Here is a 25,802-nt window from a genome sequence, read left to right as displayed (position 1 = left end):
TGCTCCGGAGACAAGAAATGACACCTACTAGAGTAAAAAATTGGGGATATTTGAAAATTTTCATTCTTTAGACTTTAACTTAATTGGAAATTCCACTTATTTGGATTCTAAGTAATGAACATAAAAAACAAGAACCTTTAAGATCTCCTTAAGAATCTGATAACGGAAGATGGCTTATACAAATTTGGGTCTTGTTTTTATTGGCAACTGTTTATTTGGAATATCTGTATTCTACCACTTGGACTCAGAACATAATCTCTGGTGAGCTACACAGCACAATGCAATTACACATAATTTATGATAGGAAAGAGAAGATAGAGTGTCTATTTTCTGCCTAGGCTACAGAGGGGGCTTGGAGATAAGTTATGTGAGGTACATCTCAGACTTCTCAGAGGGAAAATAAACTGGCCCCCCCTGGCCACAGGAGAATACACAATGGAGAAGTAGCTGGTATTAGAGATGTAACTTTTGAAGGACTCACTTTACACAGCTATCTCCTCCCCCAGAAACAGCTACATCCTTGGTTGACCATAAATTTGATAAAGCCTAGTAAGAAGAGGAAAAAAAACAACGTATGTGGAGTCAGACTCCTCTGCTAGGTTTTTCTCTTTGACCAGGTCATTAAAGGCAGTAAGTAATCATTTATGCTCACATTCTGTCCCATTTTATCCTCTCTTTAGTTAATCTCATCCTCTCTCAGAGTTTCAATTACTACTAACCCACACACACACCTTACATATTATCCTGTTGTATGCACTCCTCATCTCTATCTCTCTTATTCATAGCACCATTAGAGCTGAAAACTTATTTTTATTTATATAATCGATCCTTGTCTCTCCCACCACAGTACAAAATTCATGATGACAGAGGCCATATCTTTTTTGACAAAATGCTCCTTTCCAGCAGCACTTAGTATAGTGTCTAAGACATAGTGAGTCCTAAAGAAAAAACAAAAAAACAAAAAAACAAAAAAAAAAACCTCATTGAATGAAAAAACAGAGAAAGCGGGACACCATTTCCATAGTTTCATGTTCCCAGGTAGAAATATGATCTTCTAATAAAATCTCCACAGGGACATATCTAACTGCTGAGATAAGGTACATGCTTGGCATAACCCTTTCCGGACTCTGATTTTCTCCTGGATCAGCATGCCAACAGAGACACTGGTTTATAGCCTGCTCTCATTTATGTCATAAGTGGTCCAGCCTCACTAAGGAGACCTGTGGTTGTGCAGTGATAACTGAATGTCTTCAATATTAATTTGGGGTAAATTATTATGATGCTACATATCTAAGCCTCGACAATAATATTTTTATCACCATCTGTCTGATTCTTATACTTCTCATTTGTTTACAAATATAGAAAAGGAAACATAGTTTCACTTACAATCTTCATTAAAACATCACCAACACATATTTAAATTACACATTCCCTTCTGTGCACCTAAGTGATTGTTTAGTTCAATCTTTGAACCCATCCAGGATAGAAAGCTCTCTACCTCTCGAACTATTTCCTTCTAATTTGTCTTTGGAGTCATACAAAACAAATCTACAGTTTAATCCTTTTAACAACCCTTTTGAAATTATTTGTAGAACTAATAAATACCATGCCATTTATTCATTCAACCAAGATTTACTGAACAAATACTATGTGCCAGGCACTGTAGCTAGGAATTGAGGAGAAAATGTAAATTAGATGCAGGGGAGTTCCCATCATGGCTAAGTGGTTAATGAATCCGACTAGGAACCATGAAGTTGCGAGTTCAATCCCTGGCATCGCTCAGTGGGTTAAGGATCTGGCATTGCCATGAGCTATGGTATATGTCGCTGACACGGCTTGGATCTGGTGTTGCTGTGGCTCTGGCATTGCTGTGGCTCTGGTGTAGGCCGGCGGCTATAGCTCCAATTCAACCCGAGCCTGGGAACCTCCATATGCCTTGGGTGCAGCCCTGAAGAGAAAGAAAGAAAGAAAAGAAAGAAAAAAAAAAGAAAGAGAAAGAAAGAGAAAGAGAAAGAAAGAAAGAAAGAAAGAAAGAAAGGAAGGAAGGAAGGAAGGAAGGAAGGAAGGAAGGAAGGAAGGAAGGAAGGGAAAGAAAGAAAGAAAGAAAGAAAGAAAGAAAGAAAGAAAGAAAGAAAGAAAGAAAGAAAGAGAGAAAGAAGTGATATTAAACTGAGAACTCAGAGATACGAGAAGAATATCTAGGCAAAAGAAACATACATACAGGCCCCTAAGACAAGAAAGAATTTAGGGTGTTTCAGGAACTGAAAGTAAACCATGTGGCTGGAATACAGAAGAGAATGGCATGAGATGAAGTTTAAGGAATGAACAGAGCTAAGATAGGGCAGGCCCTTATTGACCATAGTAAGAAGTTTAGATTTTATTTAATGTTGCACCAAAACTCCTCTTCTTTAAGTTAAATTCCCTTCTAATGTTAAACTCTTCTAATGTTTTTCATGACACTATTTTGATCCCTCTCATTACACTGGCCATATTTTCCATGTCGTATAGTTTAGTCTAACACTTCTAAAATTCAGCATGTAAAACCAAGCCTAGTTCTCCAAAATATGATCCCTATCAGTAAAGAGTAGAGACGGACTACCACCTCAATCGATACTATGCTTTTTTTCTTTTTACAGCCATACCATGGCATATAGACGTTCCTGGGATAGGAGTCAAATTGGAGCTGCAGCTGCAGGCCTATACCACAGCCACAGCAACAGCAGATCTCAGCTGCATCTGAGACCTACACTGCAGCTTGTGGCAATGGCAAATCAAGGCCCGGGATCAAACTCACAGAGATTACACTGAGTCCTTCATTCTCTGAGTTACGATGGGAACTCCTAGATAGTATGCTTTAATCAACAGTCTCAAGTGAATGAGCTCTTTTGTAACAGTTACATTGCAACACGAATTAATACTGAGCTTGCTATGATGCTAAAAGCACTAAGTCTTTAATAGCAGCTATTCAACAGCCAAGCCTTCTGCCCCAATCACGACAAAGCTCCTCCAGAAATACCACGCTGTGAGTGGCAGTCTATTCACAGTTTCTCACTTCAAGATCCAAGACCTAAACAGGAAAAAAAAAAAATCCACGACCTACATATTACCAACCAGATCTTACTTTCTTACAGTTATTGGTATTAAGCAGCATGCCTAGTGCCAACCAGAAGTGGTCAGCATGGTAAGGGGAAAGAACTTCATGCCAAAAAACACACAGTCAGTATCTTCCAACTTCTGGATCACTCCCAACTTTATATAATCTACATTTATGCACTTTGTTAAAGTGAGGACATTATTAATGAAGTTTAGCATTCCTACAGTTCCCCAAACTAAAAACCCAACTTCTCCCTTCTTTTTACCTCCACGTATTCAATCAATCACAAACTCTAACCCTAAATATTCATCCAATACTTCCGTCTTTCCTGTCACTCTCCTAGTTCATGCCACTATAATCTCATCTAGTTGACTCAAACACCTGCTAACATGATTTACAAGATCCTTCATGCTCTGGCCTTTACTCAGCTCTTTGGTTCATTCTTAAATTTGGTGCCCTCCCTTCCCCCAATACGCAGACCTGTGCTACCACGTTCTGTGATAACACCATGGTTTATATTCTAAAACACCTCTCCCTCTAAATATTTCCTTCTCCCTTTCATGCTAATGTTCAATCATTCGTCAACCCAGATGTCACCTCCTCCAGAAAGTCTTCCCTGACCCCTACCCAAACCCTAGTCTGAATGAAGTACCCCGTTCCTCCCTTCCTGGAAGGTTCTAAAGCACCCTGTACTTCCATCTTTGTTCTTGAGTTTTAATGCCATTTACTGTTTCAGCATCCCCCACAAGACCATAAACTCTCAGATATCCAAGAATACGCCTGTCTTGTTCATTACTAAATACTGAACACCAGCATAGTGCTCAGAATATAAGATACCAAAAATCTATTTGATAAAAAACAAAAAACAAAAGCAAGAAGAGAGTATGTGTATACATGTACAACACAAGATTTTTGGAAAGTGAGAAAGCTACTGACTTCCACACTTCTAATAATTTTAAAGGCCCAGATTTGCCCGACTTAAATTTGCAACATTACAAATAAAACTCTATGTTTAACAGAAACTACATAATAAAAGGTAAATGTGGCAAATATATAATTCACAAATTACTCAAGTGTCATCATTCATTTAAATATGTATTAAAAATACTGGACCACCCTTATCTTTAAGACAGTAATAAGGTGATAAGCTGCAGATCCAAATTAATAAAACAGGCAAAATTTTGCTATTCATCCAAAGTAGTCAACATTCCAAAAAAACCAAAGCTGCTTGCGCCCTGATATGCACATAGGTCACTGATACCCAATGACAAGTAAAAATCATTTGCCTTGGGACCAAAACAACAATCCAGTTTCAGTAAGTAGAAAATAATTTGATACTTACTCACACAATACCACATATTTTTCAAGAGAGTCAATCAGTAGTTTGCTATCTCCTTGATGAAAGTGCAGAGCAGGAAGAATGACGTCATCCTTTAGACAGAATACCAAATACGACCAGCCCATACCCTCCTTGTTTTGCTTGATTGATTTCAGGTCTGTCAAACTGAACAGGAATGACCATTTGCTTTTCCCATTTCTATGACTTGGAGCATCTTAAAAACAAGAAAGTGGGGCAAAATATTTTTGTTCACCTTTTAAAAAGGTACTGACAGCAATCTTTATGACTGCCTAACAGAAATTTGTTGAACCTAGGGAATGAATAGCACTCATATTACCATGACTTCTACCTGTATTAGAAATGGCAACATATATTTTCTTAATAGTTTTAAAAATAATTATCTTACTGCATACAAACTGAAAAAATGTTACCCCTGTTTAAAACATCAGCTTTGGGGAGTTCTCTTGTGGTGCAGCAGGTTAAGGATCCAGCATCACTGCTGCAGCTTGGATCGCTGCTGTGGCAGAGGTTTAATCCCTGACCCAGGAACTTCCATATGGCACAGGCACGGCCCCCCAAAAATTAATAAATAAAATAAAATATCACCTTTGCCCAAACAGATCACAGCTTTGGAAGCAGAAAGGCTGGATTCAAACTACAGCACTGCCATCTTACTAACTGTATGATCTGGAGCAAATACCTGAATCTCTCTGAGCCTCAATTTCTTCATCTGTAAAACTGAGATCATTATACTTACCACTCAATGTTATCCTAAAAATTAAAAGAGAGAATACTTGTCAACTAACTAGTACAGTGCTAAGTAAACAATAAATAATAAATATTCATCTTTTCCACTTCCCTCAAATATGAATGGCATGATGTGCTTAAAGATTCATTTAAAACAAAAACAACCTTTATTTCCTCACCTCCCTTTGAAATTATTTTTACTGGACTACACTGAGGTGAAAGTAAAAGTATACTGGCATAAAAAAAATAACAGCAATTCCCATCACGGTGTAGCAGAAACAAACCCGACTAGGAACCATGAGGTTGCAGGTTCAATTCCTGGCCTCGCTCAGTGGGTTAAGGATCCAGCACTGCTCTGAGCTATGATTGTGGCCAGCAGCTATAGTTCCAATTAGATCCCTAGCCTGGGAATTTCCATATGCTGTTGAATGCAGCCCTGAAAATAAATAAATAAATAAATAAATACCATTGGAGTATAAAGACAGACATTTGCAAAAACCCAAAGAAAATGAGGAGTTGAAGATGAAAAGGTAACTAAGTTGTGAATGCTTCAAAAAGAATGAATACACTCAATCTTCCTAACAAATCAACCTTCTATTAAGACCTCAGTTCAAACCAAATTACAGCCATGTAAAATAAAACATTTCCTAGTGTATGGGCTGTTTATAGAATCTTAAAATCCTAGGTTTGTGAGTAGTATCATAATTGATAATAAGCAACTTAAAGATTATCTTTTAAAATAAAAATTAAAGAACAAGGGGGAAAATGTTCACTTTCGTCTCACTAATACTTATAATTAACTTTCTAATCTAAAAATGCCATTTTAGGAGTTCCCATGTGGCACAGCAGGTTATAGATCTGACATTGTCTCTGCAGCTCCTCAGGTCACCATTGAGATATGGGTTCAATTCCTGGTCCGGCACAGTGGGTTAAGGATCTGGCATTGCCGCAGCTGTGGTATAGGTTGCAATCACAACTTGGATTCAATCTCTGGCCCAGGAACTTCCACGTGCCATGAATGCAGCCAAATAAATTAATCAATTAATTAATATGTCATTTTAACATTTTAAACTCAGACTCAAGCATGTCATGACTCTGAAATTTAAAAAAAAAAACTTTTCTCTAGTGTTTGTTCCTAAAAAGTGTCATACTATCCTGTTATTGAAAATCTTCATTAATTCCGTGCCAACAATATCAATTCCACAAAGATAAACTCCATAAATATTCGCTTAGGGAACTTCAAGAGTAAACCAATCAGTACTGACCGACATGTACATCACCTTCCACCACTTTCCTACATAATACTACAAAACACTACAGCTTCCAGGAGTTCCTGTCATGGTGCAGTGGTTAACAAATCCGACTAGGAGCCATGAGGTTGCGGGTTCCATCCCTGGCCTTGCTCTGTGGGTTAAGGATCTGGCGTTGCCATGAGCTGTGATATATGTCACAGACACGGCTCAGATCCTGCGTTGCTGTGGCTCTGGCTTAGGCCAGTGGCTACAGCTCCAATTAGACCCCTAGCCTGGGAACCTCTATATGCCGTGAGAGCGGCCCAAGAAATGGCAAAAAGACAAAAAAAAAAAAAAAAAAAAAAAAAAACTACAGCTTCCATTACCTTCCTACATACACTACAAAACACTTCAGCTTTGTCACCTCCAATAAGATCTCCTAAACTGACACAGAAAAACCTGCAGCTTACAAAAACCTCTACCTTCAAGGAATGCAGATACCACCACTTTCTCATGGATACTTTAAGAAGTATTATTTCAAACAAAGTCCAGAAAGACTAAAGTAGCTTAACTATGCAGTGCTCTAACTTCCATAATAGTTCAGATGTGTGAATTTCTATCTAAGGCTGGTACCAAATTAAGTACCATGTGCCCACTTGACTACTACACATCATGTTTCAATGGAATGTATACTATAGAGCTTATGACACCTTTACAAACTAATATCGAAGTGAAAACAATTTTAGAATTACAGTGTCCTTATGATTCACTTAAATATGAGTGTACCTGGACTAGGTAGAAAGAATGCATAACTACTAGATTATCTGCAAAGACTAAAAATATTTCCACAGCAAAACAGCCATGAAAAAAACAATTTTTTAATTAAACTCTAAAGTTATACAATAAGTATTTAATCCAAAGTAATACAAGAAAATCATATGAAAAATATTATACACACACAGCCTATGTGAACTATCAGGAGTCTGCACATATTCAAAAGTAAAAATTTTACATAAATTTTGCCTTGTTAATGGAAAAGACATACATTACATATTAAATACAATAAAAAATGCCTCACACATTTCTTCACTTGAAGCTTAAGCTTCACTTAAAGAAACATTATAAGTCAATCCCAGAAGTCCCTTTACTAGAGTATAAGCTTCATGAGAATAAGAACTTAATTCTGTTCACAACTGTATCTGCAGCGCCTAGAAGAGTGACTAGCACATAGTAGGTATTCAAAGATGTGTTAAATAAATGCATAACCTAGTACTAAATCAACAGAAAAGTAATTTGCAATTTAGTGTACCACCAATAGCTAACCAGAAATAGAAATGGTTACCAAGGAAAACAGAATCCAAGAGTTAACTCAAAACTTCCTTTTCTCTTTAGTGAAAGGTTTTAAATAATACTAATTAGTTCTGATAAACTTAATATGTTACCAAATACATATAAAAAATATCTCCAACAAACTGGCCATAACAGCAGAAAATTAAAAAAAAAAAAAAATAGTTCAATAAGTCTCCATATGTCTTGAACTGAATTAACATCAAGGACACAACATTTTATTTGGATGGGTTTCCAGAACATCTCGGTAGTCTGTTGTTCTGGGAAGTTAAATTTTCAAAACATATGATCTAGTATATACAAAGAAAGACTTAAGAAAAAAAATTTTTTCATTTTATGGCTGGACCCATGGCACATAGAAATCCAAGCCACAGGTATGGCAACACCAGATCTTTTTAACCCACTGCACCAGGCCAGGGATCAAATCAGCACCGCCACAGCAATGTGAGCTGCTGCGATCAGATTCTTAACCCACCGCACCATAGTGGGAACACCACAGAAATACATTTCTTCAGAAATATCAAGTTAAAAAGGTCTTCAATAGTCAATTTTTTAAAGGTTTGTCCCAATTTCCCCCTGTGAATCACAAAAAAAAGTTTTTTAAACAGTGAAAGTTGTAACATACAAAAATTTTATTTGAAAAAATTATTTTCAAAAATGTAAAAATGTAATAATGGCACAATTTTGAATACCGAAACATCAAGCTTAGAAAATATCTTCTTTAGGAAGGCATTTTGATGAACTATAACTGAATGAGGTAGACAGTCTAGGACACGATGAGATGGAACAGAATAAATGTACTTCATTAACTCCCCATTTTGTTAAATATACACAGGTGTATGTACACTGGGCCATAATGTTCAATTTATTTCTTGCTGCTATGCACAATCATAAAATTTTTTAAATAGTGGAGAAAAAAAGAAAAATATCTCTTTAACTTTTAATAATTACTAAATAAAGGTTCTTTACAAGTCACAATGCATTTCCAAGACACATTAAGACATATTTATGTCAGCGGTTTTTTGCTAAGCTATACAGCTACGCAGAAATTCTCAACTCCGCACACCAAAATCACCAGGAGAACTTTTGAAAAATACAGGTCCCCAGGCTCCATCTCCAGTGTATCATTTAACTTGCTAGATGAAATCTTGGCATTGGTACTTTTTTAAAAGCCTAATAACTTCCCCATGTGATTTCAAAGTGCAGGAAAAGTTAAAAACCATTAATATAAAAAGATCTCTGTCAGATTATGCTTTTCTCAAATATGGTACGCTTCAAATATAAAATTCTGAAAATTAACTCCTTTTGCTCATTTCTGTAACCTTTTTCATTTTCAAGGGCAACAATATACTATGAGGCAACAACAAACCAAAAACAGCAATTCACCTAAACCAATCCTGAAGATCCAGTCTAGAGAAGTTCAAAATCCCTCACATGCTAAATATACTAAAATCCTGTGGTTTTATCTTTCTTTAACATTTTGGCATTGTTCTAGTAGAAAAGAACATTCCCTATAGAAAGCGAATGCCAAAAAAAAAAAAAAAAAAAGTTTATGCATAAACTGTTAATGGAAAACTTGTGATTTACTATTTACTTAACTGCCATTGTTCCCAAAAAAATGATATAGTACAAAGTATATTACTATACATGAGAATGACTCCAGAGGCCATAAATGAAAATCAATTTTAAGGAATTCCTGTCATGGCTCAGTGGTAAGTTACCTGACTAGTATCTATGAGGATTCAAGTTCGACCCCTGGCCTCGCTCAATGGATTAAGGATTCCACTGAACTGAAGCTGCAGCTTCAATTCAACCCCTAGCCTGGGAACTTCCATGTGCCACGGTGTGGCCCTAAAAAGCAAAAAAATAAATAAATAAAAAATAATAAAAATCAATTTTATTTAGTAACAATAGCATATAAATGTAGCACTATATAGTCTAGTAAAAAGTTTTGGTTAGCCTTTTCGAATCCAGTAAATGTGGATAAATCCTAAATTCAGGCCAAAATTATTAAAAGATAAAATATCCTAGGAGTTCCCATTGTGGCTCAGTGGTTAATGAATCCAACTAGGAACCACGAGGTTGCGGGTTCGATCCCTGGCCTTGCTCAGTGGGTTAAGGATCTGGCGTTGCCAAGAGCTGTGGTGTAGGTTGCAGACGCAGCTAGGATCCTGCATTGCTGTGGCTCTGGTGTAGGTCAGCAGCTACAGCTCCAATTAGACCCCTAGCCTGGGAACCTCCATATACTGTGGGAGTAGCCCTAGAAAAGGCCAAAAGACAAAAAAGCCAAAAAAAAAAAAAAAAAAAATCCTTAGTTATAAAACACAAAGGAATCAATACAAAAAAAAAATGTTAACTCTATGCAGTGTTTTATATATTTTAAGAGATCACAAATGGGCTAGTTAGATCATATCTGAAGTAGTACATGTGTTCTATCAGGTCGCCAGCTTGGGTCTTTTTTGTTACCTACATGTAGACAGTCTCCATGCAGCAAACACAAATTTTACATATATTATATTCTTTATATATATATATATATAATAGTGACTGAACATTTATAAAGAGGAGACTGCCATGAAGAGCCCAATAAACAGTGAAATTAGAACAGTATGGTTTAGGGTATACTTCATCTCCCCCTGGTGCTTTAAGATGAAATAACATTTTTTTTTTTAATTCTATTGGATTAAGAAAAATGCACATAAGAGATAGCCAAAGCAATTTTTTCAAGTGTTTCTTTTATCTGCCATTCATAGCTACAAAACAAGTACTTTTAAAGCCTTATATATGAAGTCACGACCAACAAAGCAATAAAAATATGAAAAGGGAATATAAACAAAATGAGTTATACGTATTAATCAAAGGACCAAATCATCCTTCTGAATGAGGAACATTAAAGCATTTTTGCTGCACTTGTGTTCATATTACATTGTAGCAAATCAGTTAAAGATTTCAAAAGATTTAATTCATACCTCCATTGGTATGTGGTTTCTTTTTAAACGAAACTGTATTAACCATGTCCCACTCTGCTTCATAACTGTTCAGACGTTCTGATCCTCGATGCGCTCTTTCTTTGGGGGCCTGAGTCCACTCTACAACTGAACTGGAGTCCTAAAATAATTATAACATATAAAATATTTAGGGACTAAATCCTGAATTTCATTTCAATCAATAATGTCTTCTCAGCATCTATATAAAGTGAGTTTGTAGGTTGCAGCAGATATCACTGGCAGGAAAACTCAACAGTATATCTTACCCTTTTCTCCCTTGCTCAATTTACCAAAAGACAAGAAAAGTTTGTCCAGATTCTCTAGCCATTAGGGTTGTCAATGAAATATAAGCTAAGTGATTCCCACAACTCAATTCCCAGAACACTGGAATCCAACCCCAACCCCAGCCTCGGCTGGAATATGTAGATTCATCTCTGACAAATGACTAGCCCAAGGAAAAAGACCTAGGTTTCAAAAAGCAGGGATTCCCCAAGGTCACCCTGAGTCACAACTATTAACACACCTACCCATACACAGAGAGAATATAATCATTATTTTGTGTCTGCTGTTAAGTATGAGCACCACAATACAAAAATCTCCAAATGGCAAAGGCAAGTGTTTACATGAGTCAAAGTCCAAGAGAAATAAGTGGGAAAAAAAGTCAATTAGAGGAAGTGAACTACACAGAGAGATGAAAACATCTAAAAAGTGATCCTTAAACTCAGAAATAAAGAAGAATATTACATCCATGATGCTACTTTTTTAAAGGGGGGAGGGAGGGATACTCTTAACAAAATTCCTTAGAAATTTTTCATTTTTTCAGCAAAAATGAAAAAGGTAGGCAATAGAAGAACTGGGAGATAAAACTAAAGAAATTTCCTATAAAATCACACACTCATAGACAAAGAATTAGAAAATTGAAAAGTTAAGTGTAAAAATATTACAGGATCGGTCCAGAAGGTCTAGAGAAAGAAAGAAAGAGAAAAGGTCTCCAGAAAGAAAGAAAACAGAAAACAGAGAGGAAGAAGAAATAACCACTAAAATAATTCAAGAACACTGCTAAAAACTAAAAGACACAAGTTTTTCACACTAAAAGAGCTTACTGAGCACTGAACACAATTGATAAAAGACTACAAAGGCATTCTTTCAAGACATCTAGAACACTAGGGAACAAAAAGGCAATCTAAAAAGCTCCTGAAGAAGAAAAAAACAAAAAGAATCAGGAAATCTAAATGCAGTAGCCTTAACATTGGTAAAGGAAATTAGTCAAACCTGAGACAATAACTTGAAAAATATGGGGGAAAATTTATTTTCGAACTGTAATTCTATACCAGCGAAGCTATCAATTCAGAATAGGATAGAAAAGTCTGAAAAAAGAAATGTTTTTGCCCTCATTCACCCTTTTACTGAGGAAGCCCAGGAGCTGCACTGAATCGAGAGAGTAAAACAAAACAGAAAACAGCACAGGATCCAGGAAATGGGGATCAAAACAAGGGAAAGAGGTAAAAAGAATCCCCAGGATAATGGCTGCATGCACAGCCAACCTAGAAAGCAACCATTTCAAAAGGAACTTGCAAGAAGGCTCTGGAAGAAATGTTTCTAAGATGAAATCAGAAGGTCATCTATGTGATTAAAGAGTTTGAGAAGAAATATGGACAAGTGAGCCAGAGTTTCAAGGTGAATTAGCAATAAGATAGAGATAAATGTCTACCTTCCATAGTGAGGCATCAATACCTTTTAGAAATGTAAAACACAAGTTAGCCCAATTATTCCATTCCTATATTTTCGAGGAAAAATATCTACACAAAAACTTACATACGAACGTTCACAGCAGCATTATTTATAGTAGCTTAAAAGTGAAACAAGTGTTCCTGTCGTTGAACAGTGGAAATGAATCCAACTAGGAACCATGAGGTTGTGGGTTTGATCCATCGCCTTGCTCAGTGGGTCAAGGATCTGGCGTTGCGTGAGCTGTGGTGTAGATCACAGACATGGTTCAGACCCTGTGTTGCTGTTGTGGTGGTGTGGGCCAGCAGCTGTAGCTCAGATTCGACCCCTAGCCTGGGGACCTCCCTATGCCACCAGGGTGGCCCTCAAAAGCAATAAATAAAAGAAAAAAAAATAAATAATAAAGTGAAAACAACCCAAATGTCCCTCTACTGATGAATAACAAAATGTGGTACAGGAGTTCCCGTCGTGGCGCAGTAGTTAACAAATCCGACTAGGAACCATGAGGTTGCAGGTTCGGTCCCTGCCCTTGCTCAGTGGCTTAAGGATCCGGCGTTGCTGTGAGCTGTGGTGTAGGTTGCAGATACGGCTCGGATCCCAAATTGCTGTGGCTCTGGCGTAGGCCAGTGGCTACAGCTCCGATTGGACCCCTAGCCTGGGAACCTCCATATGCCGCGGGAGCGGCCCAAGAAATAGCAAAAAGACAAAAGACCAAAAAAAAAAAAAAAAAAAAAGTGGTACATAGCCATAAACATAATATTATTTAGCAAAAGAAGGGGGGAAAAAAGTAAAGATACAAATCACTGATAGGTGCCATAACATGGATGAACTTGAAAATATTATGCTAAATGAAAGAAGCCAGCCACAAAAGACTACATAAATTATGATTCCATTTAGATGAAAATCCTCTGAGACACAAAGAAAATTAATGGATGCAGGAGGCTGGCGTTAAGTGGGAATGAGGGGTGAATGCTAAAAGGTACAGTTTCTTTTTTGGAAATAACAGAAATGTTCTAAAAGTTAATATTGGTGATGGCTGCACAACTCTATAAATACACTAAGAATACTGAATTATATACTTTTAAAAGAGCGAATTTTCTGCTATATGAATTATATGTCAGTAAATTTTTATTTAACAAATAGCATTCCCTTAGTCATACTTTTTTTTTTCTTAAATACCTTTCCAGCATGGAGAATACTAGAAGAATCTAATGCATCATCCAGTGGTCTCCAGTCTACTATTACTTCAGCATCCTAGAGAAAGAAATTATTAACTGTATTTACTATTCAGCAATATCTTATATTTTAGTCACCTATATTTAATTCCCTGAAACAAAATGGAATTTAACACCTAAAATTCCAATACCTTAAATTTATTAGCACATTAAACATGCAATATCATATATAAACCACTATTTGACAAATGACTGTAGATTTCTAAATTCCGCTTTCCATTATAAAAATTATATTATTACAACTTTTTTAAAATACTGGAGTTCCCATTGTGGCTCAGTGGTAAGGAATCTGACTAGTATCCATGAGGATGACGGTTTGATCCCTGGCCTCACTCAGTGGGTTAAGGATCCCGTGCTGCGGTGAGCTGGGGTGTGGGTCGCAGATAAGGTTCAGATCCTACATTGCTGTGGCTGTGGTGTAGGCTGGCAGCTGCAGCTCCGATTCAACCCCTAGCCTGAGAACTTCCATATGCTGCAGGTGCGGCCCTAAAAAGCAAAATAAAATAAAATATTTCATGCCATTTTACTGGCTTATCTAAAGCATTTTATTTCTAGTATCACTTCCATGTTAAATTTACAACCACAGCTTGATTACAAAATTTTATATTGCATGTGAAATTCAAACTTGATGATAATGCCCCAATTATTAACTTAAAATTATTTTTATTTAAACATTTAAATAAAGTCATTTACTAGAAACATACCTTTTCTAAAACACGTAATGTTCCTGAAATCAAGCTGTCCTGGTCATTGGCCTTTCCAAAAGATGAGTGAATATAGACCCCTTCCTGTTCATATATAATCTAAAACAGCAAAAATAAGATTAATCACATCATTTTTATCCAACACTATTCATTTGTTTTTTAAAAAAATTAAGAGATGTTTTCCTATAATGCCTGAACCAAGTTTCTGCTTATTTCATATAAAAATATATTATCTTAGGAGTTCTCGTCGTGGCTCAGTGGTTAACAAACCCAACTAGGAACCATGAGGTTGCGGGTTCAATCCCTGGCCTTGCTCAGTGTGTTAAGGATCTGGTGTTGCCATGAGCTGTGGTGTAGGTCACAGATGCGGCTCGGATCCCATGTTACTGTGGCTCTGATGTAGGCTGGAGGCAACAGCTCCAATTTGACACCTAGCCTGGGAACCTCCATATGCCACAGGGGCAGCCCTAGAAGAGGCAAAAAGACAAAAAAAAATAATAATAATAATAATAAAAACATATTATTTTAGGAGTTCCCATTGTGGCTTAGTGGGTTAAGAACCTGTGAGGACTCAGGTTCGATCCCTGGTCTTGCTCAGTGGATTAAGGGTCTAGCATTGCTGCAAGCTGCGGTGCAGGTCACAGATAAAGCTCAGATCTAGCATTGCTGAGGCTATGGTGTAGGCCAGCAGCTACAGATTCAATCTGACCCCAGCCCAGGAACTTCCATATCCCACAGTAGTAGCCCTTAAAAAAAAAACTTAGAAATACCACTCAGGGAGTTCCTGTCATGGCTCAGTCGTAATGAACCTGACTAGAATGCATGAGGATGCAGGTTTGATCCCTGAGCTCACTCAGTGGGTTAAGGATCTAGTGTTGCCAGGAGCTGTGGCGTAGGTCACAGACCGACTTAGATCCCATGTTGCTGTGGCTGTGGCATAGGCCAGTGGCCACAGCTCAGCTTCAACCCCTAGCCTGGGAACCTCCATATGCTGCGGGTACGGCCCTAAAAAGACCAAAAAAAAATTAATAATAATAATAATAATTTCATTATGAAAGTTTAGTAAAAGGAAAATAGTCACTTGAAAACCTAAGTAATTTTGACCGAAGTTTAGAATACAGTGTACTTTATATTTATGTAGTCCTTTATTATTATAATCACATCACTATTCAGAATAGCATGGGGACCAAGAATGTAAGACAAACACCACCAGAACCCCATCACCTAACTGGCACTTAGGCACCAAGAATTCCATATGTTATAACTTATTCCTTACAATAACCCTAGACCATAGATTCTATATCATTATAAAGAGTACATCATTAAGATGAGGAGTCCATTTGTGTGAACGAGAAAACAAAGAAAAGTTAAAACAACCTGCCTAAAGCTGACGATACAAATGAATAGTAAGGGGTGGTTAAGGAGTGGTGTGGAGTTTGAAACCCAAGCAGCCTGATATCAGAGAACTGATCTCTTAGCCACCACACTACAAAGCTCCCATATTACTTTTATTGCCTCTCCTGTATTATATCCATCACTTGGGATATAGCCTTATATTAAGTCAAGAAATAGTCTTTCCAGTAATCAAGATCACCAGAGCAGTTCTGATCTTAAAATCCCAAGATGGCCTTCACTGAAATATCGTTAAACACCAGACTAGCACTAAGCAGAAGACAAAGACTGGGGACAGGATGAGTTGGGGAGTGGTGAGAGACAATGCTCTGTTGTTTGTATAGAAATGAAAAATTTTAGGAGTTCCTGTTGTGGCACAGCGGAAACGAATCCGACTACGAACCATGAGGTTGAAAGAAAGAAAAAAAAAAAAGAAAAGCAAAATTTTAAAGCATAGAGAATTATTCACAGATACGCACAAAGGTATGCATATCTATTTATAATATGGTGGGTGGTAGAGTAGGAAAGAAGGAAAGAGAAGGTATAAATCTAAATGACAGCAAAGAAGGAAATTATAAAGTATGGCCTGGGATATTCACTGTATGGGATTAAAGATGAGGTAGATTTAAACAGGAAAACATACATGGAAAAAACTTCCAAATGTACGTAATACGATAACATTCATACTTTTAAAAGTTTCTCTATATCTGTATAAAATACAGAGATCAAGCTGCAGAAGGACACACGTTAATGTTAACAAAGGTTACCTATGACAGACAGAATGGGATTGGAAAAGATTGAAAGAGGAATTCTAACTTTCTATGATAATGCCAAACTTACCTGAATATTTCAAAGTGAATATAGTTATATATAGCCTCAGTAATCAAAAAATTAATTTGAGTAAGTAAAGTAAAAAGAGGGAATTCCATAAGTATAAACTATAACCTCTCTGGACTTAGTTTTAGCAATCGACAAAACTGGACTAGATAATTACACGTGGGGCCAAAAAACAAAAGTATGGTAAGGTTAAAAAAAAAATCCCTTAAAATCTCAACGTTTTGTGACAAATAGAGACATAGCCAGAAACCACACTTCAGCATATTTTCACCTAAGACTTAGCTATAAGAATAACTGAGAATTCCATAGTCCTCTTAATTGAAAAAGGGACACTCATTTGCCAAGAAAAGCTTCATATCATTAACAGCACAATCTAAGATTCTGTGGTACTATTAATACTAAAGAGATTCTGGAATCAATGAAATAAATGAACCCTAAAGAATCAAATGAAACACTTCATGTAACTGAAACACATTAAGCAGATCTTTCTTTCCCAAACATGTTGGTGAACTGCTGCCTTATTCTCTTTTTTTCATTTAAAAAAAAGTTGAGTTTCCTATGTAATTTACCTGGGAAAACACCTAAAAACTATTATAGTACCAAGCACTTTCTGAAAAAGTCAAACCCACACTCATGTTCTGTGTTCTTAACTTTTTAGTACTTTTTGAGGAAAACATTACATATCTAAATTTCAAACCCAGACTTGCACTGTCTTTATTTATTTATGGTCTTTTTTTTTTTTTTTTTTCGTTTTCTAGGGCCACTTCCCTCGGCATATGGAGGTTCCCAGGCTAGGGGTCTAATCGGAGCTGTAGCGACCGGCCTATGCCAGAGCCACAGCAATGAGGGATCCAAACCCGAGTCTGCAACTTACACCACAGCTCATGGCAATGCCGGATCCTCGCACTGTCTTTAAAGTAGCCACGTTCAGCTTTCTGATTTGAAAGGTGAGACATTAACCAACACAAATTACTTCTGCAGAAAGTATAAAATTAATAAATTTACCTTCATTAGCTACTAACCTCATGAAGTCTTATAAGACTTAAAAGCACACACACAAAAAAATACTAGTCAGGAGTTCCCGTCATGGCTCAGCAGTAACGAACCTGACCAGTACCCATGAGGACAAAGGTTCGATCCCTGGCCTCACTCAGTAGTTAAGGATACACCATTGCCGTGAGCTATGGTGTAGGTACGAGGCTCAGATCTGGTGTGGCTGTGGCTATGGTGTAGTCCGGCAGCTGTAGCTCCGATTTGACCCCCAGCCCAGGAACTTCCATATGCTGCAGGTGCGGCCCTAAGAAGACAGAAAAAAAAAAAAAAAACAAAAACAAACCCACATTCATGTTAGTATATTACTTACTTCAAATATGAGGCAACTTTATGATAACAGTTTCAACTGAATAGCACTTTGTTTTCAAAGCATCTTGATCTCATTTAGTCTTCAAAACCAGACTGAATGAGTCAGAAGACATCTTATTATCTCCATCTCCATTTTACAGAAGAATAAACTGAGACAGAGCTGCTGAATGACTTTACTCAAGACCACAAATATATCAAAGGAAGAAGTGAGTTTCAGATTTCCTGGTACCTTCACCATTAAATGAAATTGTTATTGCCTCAAGAAACTACCAGAAAAATTCTATATGGCTTTCATAGAGGAAAGCAGGTTTTTTTTTAAGATTTTTATTTTTTCTATTATAGTTGATTTACAATGTTCTGTCAATTTCTGTTATACAGCAAAGTGACCCAGTCATACGTACATAAATACATATATACACACCCACACAGACATATACATTCTTTTTCTCACATTATCCTCCATCATGCTCCATCACAAGTGACTAGTTATAGTTCCTTGTGCTATACAGCAGGATCTCATTGCTTATCCACTCCAAATGCTATAGTTTGCATCTAACCCCATACTCCCAGTTGGAAAGTAGTTTCTGAAATTACTTAGATTTATAAAATAATGCTGCTTCAAGGACTAAAAAGAATTTTTATATGTGTTTATAAATCAACATAGTAGCTAACTATTTAACAATTCGTCCTTTAAACGAAGCCCCTTAAAATTCTCCTGCATCTGAATTCCCAAACCTTCAACCCAAGAAGCTCAGTCCCTTTCAAAAGGCATCTTGGGGAGTTCCCATCGTGGTTCAGCAGAAACGAACCTAACTAGTACCCATGAGAATGCAGGTTCGATCCCTGGCCTCGCCCAGTGGGTTAAGGATCTGGTGTTGCTGTGAGCTGTGGTGTAGGCCACAGACGCAGCTTGGACCTGGCATTGCTGTGGCTGTGGCATAGGCCGGCAGCTGCAGCTCCCATTCGACCCCTAGCCTGGAAAATTCCATATTCCGCATCTGCAGCAGAGCAGAATGGAGTGGAATAAAATAAAATCATATCCATCTTGGTTTGAATTTGTGAGGATTACAATTTATTACAATACATAATTACAGTCCTGAAATAAATGGAAATTATGACTTCTACACTGAATATTCACTATGATATCTTAAGTCTTTAGTGTAAAACAATAGAGGTATTACACCTTTTTTTTTTGTCTTTTTTAGGGCCGCACCCGCAGTATATGGCATTTCCCAGCTTAGGAGTCAAATAGGAACTCCAAGGCTTCACGTCTTTAAATGGTTTATTTCTAATACAATATTTTAACCAATAAGCAGTATGTAATATACCTATGTTAAAAAAGGACTATTAATTTCTTAAAATGTTTTGTCTTTTAGTGCATGTTTCAATTAATGTGACAGAAGTTGCCATTTTAATTTTATAGCTCTTCACTCAACTTGTTTTGAGGGAATGATTTTACTTATTTTTTATTTATAACATATATCTGTTCATTATCCCAGTTTGTGGGTACATGTATATAATAAAATATGGTTGAATCAACTACTTCAAACAGCTTAAAATACAAAAGCCTAAGTCCCATTAGAACTTGATCTTATAACAAAAGAATGATGATGCTATTTCTTCATTAAACTCTACAATTAACTGATCCCTGAGGAGTACCATTATGCCAAAGGACAATCTGCCTCCTATGTCTATCTGTGTTAATGACTAATATCTGAAAGTCTATCTCCAAGCCTGTTTGATATGAAACATGATTTTGCTATAGGGAACAATTATGATATCAGGGATTTCATCTAAGATAATACTTTTAGTAAAATAGACTTCCAATTTCCTTACTCTGGTTTTATTCATGATCTCTATTGCAAAATAAAAAAGATTCAAATGGTATTATCGATGATATAATATTTCTATTATGTACTACTTTACAAAACATTTCTACACTATCACATTTGATCCTCACAACTCAGTTTAGAGGTGTCATCATTCCCACTCTATAATTGCAAAAAATATGCAAGGAAATTAAGTGATTTAATCAAGGTTCTTTCCTTACTCTAAGGTTGAGACTCAGGTCTGCTCTGACAAGTGCTATTTGTCCAAAGAGCACATAATGAAAAAGGTAATCAACTTAAGGTTCAGCATGCAGGGATACTGACAACACTGTTCCAGTATCCTATGTGCTCATATTCCAATCTAAAGCAGTCACCAATTACCTGATCTGTGAACATGAGTAGGTCCTCTGTGCTACAGGAAGCAAAGAAAGGACATCAGCATTGCCTGGTTTTTTTCTACTACTTAAGATTTGAGGGGGGAGTTCCCATTGTGGCACAGCAGAAACAAATCCGACCAGGAACCATGAGGTTGCAGGTTCGATCCCTGGCCTTGCACAGTGCGTTGAGGATCCCATGTTGCTGCGAGCTGTGGGGTAGGTTGCAGAGGCAGCTCAGATCTGGCGTTGCTGTGGCGTGGGCTGGCAGCTACAGCTCCGATAAGACCCCTAACCTGGGGACCTCCATATGCCACAGGAATGGACCTAAAAAGACAAAAAAAAAAAAGATTTGAGGGGAGAGGAAGAGTTTATAGGCACAAGAGGAAAAAATATATAAGTCATAAAGAACGATACGAAAAAAATTATATTCTAAGGAGGTGAAGGTCAATGAAAATTAATGTCACGAAGCTGGCAAAGAGAAAGCTAAGTGAGGGAATTCCCACTGTGGCTCAGTGGTAATGAATCCAGGACTAGTATCCATGAGAAGAAGGGTTCGATCCCTGGCCTTGCCCAGTGGGTTAAAGTATCTGGCATTGCCGTGAGCTGTGGTGTAGGCTGCAGACATGGCTTGGATACTACGTGGCTGTGGCTGTGGTGTAGGCTGGCAGCTGCAGCTCCAATTCCACTCCTAGCCTAGGAACTTCTATGTGCTGCACCTATGGAGAAAGGGAAAAAGGGGGAGGAAAGAAGGAAGGAAGGAAGAGAGAGGGAGAGAGAAAGAGATAGAAAAAGAGGAAGGGAGAGAGAGAAGAAAGAAAGAAAGAAAGAAAGAAAGAAAGAAAGAAAGAAAGAAAGAAAGAAAGAAAGAAAGAAAGAAAGGAGGGAGGAAGGAAGGGAGAAAGAGAAAGGAAGAAAGAAGGGGGGGAGGGAGCGAAGAAGGGAGGGAAGAAGGAAGGGAGAAAGAAAGAGAGAAAGAGAAAGAGAGAGAGAAAGGAAGAAAGGAAAGAAAACTAAAAGAAAAAAACAATGAAACAAAAGTTTGCACTACTAGATACACGTCTGAAACTCCTTCTGCATAAAAGTCCATACCGGCATGCCACATAGCAAGACAATGAATAGGCAGTAAAGACTTCCCATGAATGCTACCTTAAGGATAGAGAGGCACCAAATGTAAAAACAAAACAGCCTATCATTTTTCCAGCACATATATCTGAGATATTACAAAAATCTACTTCAGATTCTCTAACCTTAACAACTTATTAACTTGTGACACTTTACAAGGGAATAAATTACATGGCAAAGCATGTTTGGAGTGCATCTCTAACGGAAATTAAAATGGTGTGTTTCCATTTTATTTTTCTGAACATTTTGCAGAGAAAGTTGAATATGAAAACTATAACAACAGTATATACAGCTGCCCTCAAAAATCAGGATTTGGGGAGTTCCCGTCGTGGTTCAGTGGTTAATGAAATGTAATGAACCTGACTAGCATTCACGAGGACCCACGTTTGATCCCTGGCCTTGCTCACTGGGTTAAGGATCTGGCATTTCCGTGAGCTGTGGTGTAGGCCGAAGACGCAGCTCAGATCCCATGCTGCTGTGGCTGTGGTGCAGGCCAGCAGCAACAGCTCCAATTGGACCCCTAGCCTGGGAACCTCCATATGCTGCATGGCAGCCCTAAAAAGACCAACAAAAAAAAAAAAAAAATCAGGATTTGGGTGGTTTGGGGTATTACCGTTTGGGTTTTTTTGTTTTGTTTTTTTTAAGTCATGTATGTCCAATCTTTCAAAATCAAGAAATACTGTGTTTGATAAAAGGAATTTTTTTTTTTTAGTCTTTTTTGTCTTTTCTAAGGCCGCACCCACAGCATATGGAGGTTCCCAGGATAGGGGTCTAATCAGAGCTGTAGCTGTCAGCCTACACCAGAGCCATAGCAACTCGGGATCTGAGCCAAGTCTGCCACCTACACCACAGTTTACGGCAACGCTGGATCCCTAACCCACTGAGCGAGGCCAGGGATCAAACCTGCAACCTCATGGATACTAGTCAGATTCGTTAACCTCTGAGCCACGACGGGAACCCCGATAAAAGGAATTTAAGTTGAAATGTAAAGAGAATGAACTATCTAAAGAAAAACAAGGAGAGTTCCCATCATGGCACAGCAGAAACAAATCTAACTAGTATCCGTGAGGATGCGGATTTGATCCCTGGCCTCACTCAGTGTGTTGGGGATCTGGCATTGCAGTGAGCTGTGGTGCAGGTTGCAGACGTGGCTTGGATTCTGTGTTGCTGTGGCTGTGATGAGGCTGGCAGCTGTAGCTCCACTTCGACCTCTAGCCTGGGAACTTCCATAAGCCATGGGTGCAGTCCTAAAAAGCAAATACCATGAAAGACAAAGGTACAATGAGAAAAATAAAACTGAAAGAAGTACCCAGTAATACTAACTAGAGGATAGAGAAGGACTTAAAAAAAAAAAAAAAAAAGGTTGGCAGTGTTTTAAAAATGCTAGTAATAACAAAGAAATATAAGAATGTAAGTACTATAACAGGACAGCAGTTACTTAGGGGGAGAAGGGTACATGGAAAGCTTTCCTCCGGAGTGGCTGCAAAGGTCTATTTCTTGACCACAGTGGTGGTTATGAGGATGTCTGCCTAGTGACTCATTAAGTTATATAAGTGTGATTTTCTGTATGTATGTTTTGTTTCACAACTAAAATGCTAAAAACTACTAATGATAAACACAAAATGAGAAGTCTTAAACAGAATTTAAACCAAATCTCAAGTATAACAGAGGGATACTGCCAGATGAAAATTATGACATAAATTCAACAATGGGAGGACAGGTCTTGAGAAAAAGAAAAAGGACAGATCAAGCACAAGATTGAGGAACTGACACTATTTATAACTAAGTGTCTCTGTCCCCCCCCCACAAAAAAAATGGGGACAGAGGTGGCAGGGACAAGGGGAGTAATGCTATTGTTATAGAGGGTATATATACAAACCACCAATGAAATAAGGAAAAAGATACCTTAATATAAATTACAAACTGGTATAATGCCGCTCCACGGATGTGTGGATTACCCTCAGTAACCCAAATATCTACTGGCATTCTCTAAATACTTGGCACTTGATAAAATTCTTGAATATCTTGCTAACTCTCTCGGCTCTCAGAAAGTACAAGACAGAAGAGGACACAGACCAGCAAGAAAGAAACGGTTATTTACAAAAACTATGTAAGAAAAAAAGACCATCTCAAAAGTTTATAATAAACAAATTTAGAACAAAGTAAAACAGCCTGAGCTTGAGGAGGAAAAAAAATGTATAAAGAGATAGGTATTAATCCTACCACAAACAGGAAGAAAAAAAAAAAATCCTAACAGCTTACACTTCCAACCCAAATGGAGTAACAAGAGACTGGATTTACCCTCCATGGTGGGGGGGTAGGTCAAATCTATGAAACAATGGTATTACAAAGGTACTAAAGGACAGTGACTACAGAATAAGAAGAAAATGAGGTGAGTCAGACAACTCCCCTAGATTACCATCTCCAGAAAGTTCCCAGCTGTGGCAAAGGGACAGAAAGCACAGAAGGTGTCCTAACAGGACAGAGAGCCGGAAACTGGGCAAAGCCAAAATAGAAAACCATAGAAGAAAGAAGTGCACAGGGAGAAATCAAGAGATCTGCAGAGGTCACTGAGTATTCAGCAGAGTACTGCTGAATGCAGGCATATCAGCTGGATGAGGGGGAAAAGCCACATCAAATTACTAGAAGAAATAATCTGCAGCTCACACAAAGATATTCTCATCAGTGCAGGGGAAAACACTATAATTCACAAGGCACTGAGCAGAATACTCAAAATAGTCTTGCCTCAGTAGTGGGGCAAAAATCTGTCTCACATTAAATGCTGTGCTAATACCTACAAGGTCTTACTCTACAGCACAGCAAACTATAACAATATCTTGTAATAAGCCATAATGGAAAATAATATGAAAAAGAGTACATATATGTTTATAACTGAATCACTTTGCTGTACACTGAAAACTAATACAACATTGTATATCAACTGTACTTCAATATAAATAAAAATAAAACCCTAAATAAGTAAATAAATGCTGTGCTAAAAGCATCTAACAAAGTTTAAAAGCCAGACCCAAATCTATCAAGTTGTATCCACCAAAGTGCCTGCTAAGACAAAGCTTGAGAACATTTTATAGAAATACAAAAATATCTAGCACCCAAAAAGATAAAATTCAGTCTGTGACATCTGGTTAAAAAAAAAAAAACTACCGGACGTGCCAACAATCAGAAAAATACTCCTGAGAGTTCCCATCGTGGCTCAGTGGTTAACGAGTCCAACCTGGGAACCATGAGGTTGCGGGTTTGTTCCCTGGCCTTGCTCATTGGGTAAGGATCCAGCGTTGCTGTGAGCTGTGGTGTAGGTTGCAGACGTCGCTCAGAACCCGCATTGCTGTGGCTCTGGCACAGGCCAGCAGCCATGGCTCTGATTCGATCCCTAGCCTGGGAACCTCCATATGCCGAGGGAGCCGCCCAAGAAATGGCAAAAAGACAAAAAAAAAAAAAAAAAAAGAAAAGAAAAGAAAAGAAAAGAAAAATATGACTGATAATGAGGAGGAAGAATCAACCATTTAAATATGATCCAAGGAGTTCCCTGATGGCTCAGTGGGTTATGGGTCATAGATCTGGTGTTGTCACTGCTGTGGCTTAGGTTTGATCCCTGGCCCAGGAACATTCACATGCTGTTATATATTTATGACCCAAGATGACACAAATAATAAAAGCAGTAGAGAAAGATATTAACACATTATTATAACTGAATTCCATATGTTCAGGACACTACAGAAACATTAGAACTTGCAAAGAGAAGACATCAAAAATATTATAAAGATCAAACTGAATTTCTAGAGATGAAAACTACAATGTCTGAGATCAAAAACAAACTGAATTGGATAATGGCAGATTAGATATTGCAGAAAAATAATGAACAGCAACAAAAACTATATAAAACAAAACACAAGGCGGGGGGGTGGAGGGAGACTGAGAAAAAAGTTAACGGAGCTATCAATGAGCTGCAGGGAAACTTTAAGCGGTCTAGTATATGTATAACTGAAGTATCTGAAAGAATTGATGGAGGGGAGAAACAGAAAAAAAAATTTTTTTTGAAAAAATAACTGCAGAAGGTTTTTCCAAATTTGATGAAATCAGGCATTAACCCACTGATAAAAATACCAATAAACTTGAAAAAAGGAAAACTTGAAAAAAGGAAAAGCAAGAATCACAAAGAAAACTATATAAAAGCACATTGTAATCAAATTATACAAAATCAGTAATACACAGAAAATTTTAAAATAAGTCAGGACAAAACATTAAGTATAATAATTATAGCAGATTTCTTTTTAGAAACATTGGAGACTAGAAAATAATGGAGCAATATTTTTTTTAAAAAATCACTTCAGTTAAGATTATTAACATATAGAAGATATATATATAATATATACAACTTGTTAAAAAGTCTAGGATAAGTATACACTATTGAGCCACAAATACATCCATAACCTCCCAAAGTTTCCTCCC

At 37.4% G+C, this 25,802-nt stretch overlaps 1 protein-coding gene across 2 annotated transcripts in view; it reads right to left on the bottom strand.

Moving 5' to 3' along the window:
* Positions 1 to 25,802, bottom strand: part of TBC1D15 (TBC1 domain family member 15) — a 79,737-nt gene that overhangs the window by 36,332 nt on the left and 17,603 nt on the right. For both annotated transcript variants that reach the window (XM_003355517.4, XM_001925336.6), the window contains exons 2-5: positions 14,414 to 14,512; positions 13,654 to 13,728; positions 10,729 to 10,867; positions 4,437 to 4,647 (exon numbers count right to left, since the gene is read on the bottom strand). In XM_003355517.4, the coding sequence (XP_003355565.1) occupies positions 4,437 to 4,647; positions 10,729 to 10,867; positions 13,654 to 13,728; positions 14,414 to 14,512 (524 nt within the window). The remainder of the gene's footprint in view (positions 1 to 4,436; positions 4,648 to 10,728; positions 10,868 to 13,653; positions 13,729 to 14,413; positions 14,513 to 25,802) is intronic.

The sequence above is a fragment of the Sus scrofa genome, chromosome 5 (assembly GCF_000003025.6).
Source record: "Sus scrofa isolate TJ Tabasco breed Duroc chromosome 5, Sscrofa11.1, whole genome shotgun sequence".
Lineage (NCBI taxonomy): Eukaryota > Metazoa > Chordata > Mammalia > Artiodactyla > Suidae > Sus > Sus scrofa.
The sequence above is the reverse complement of the archived record's forward strand: the minus strand, read 5'-3'. Positions and strand labels throughout refer to the sequence as shown.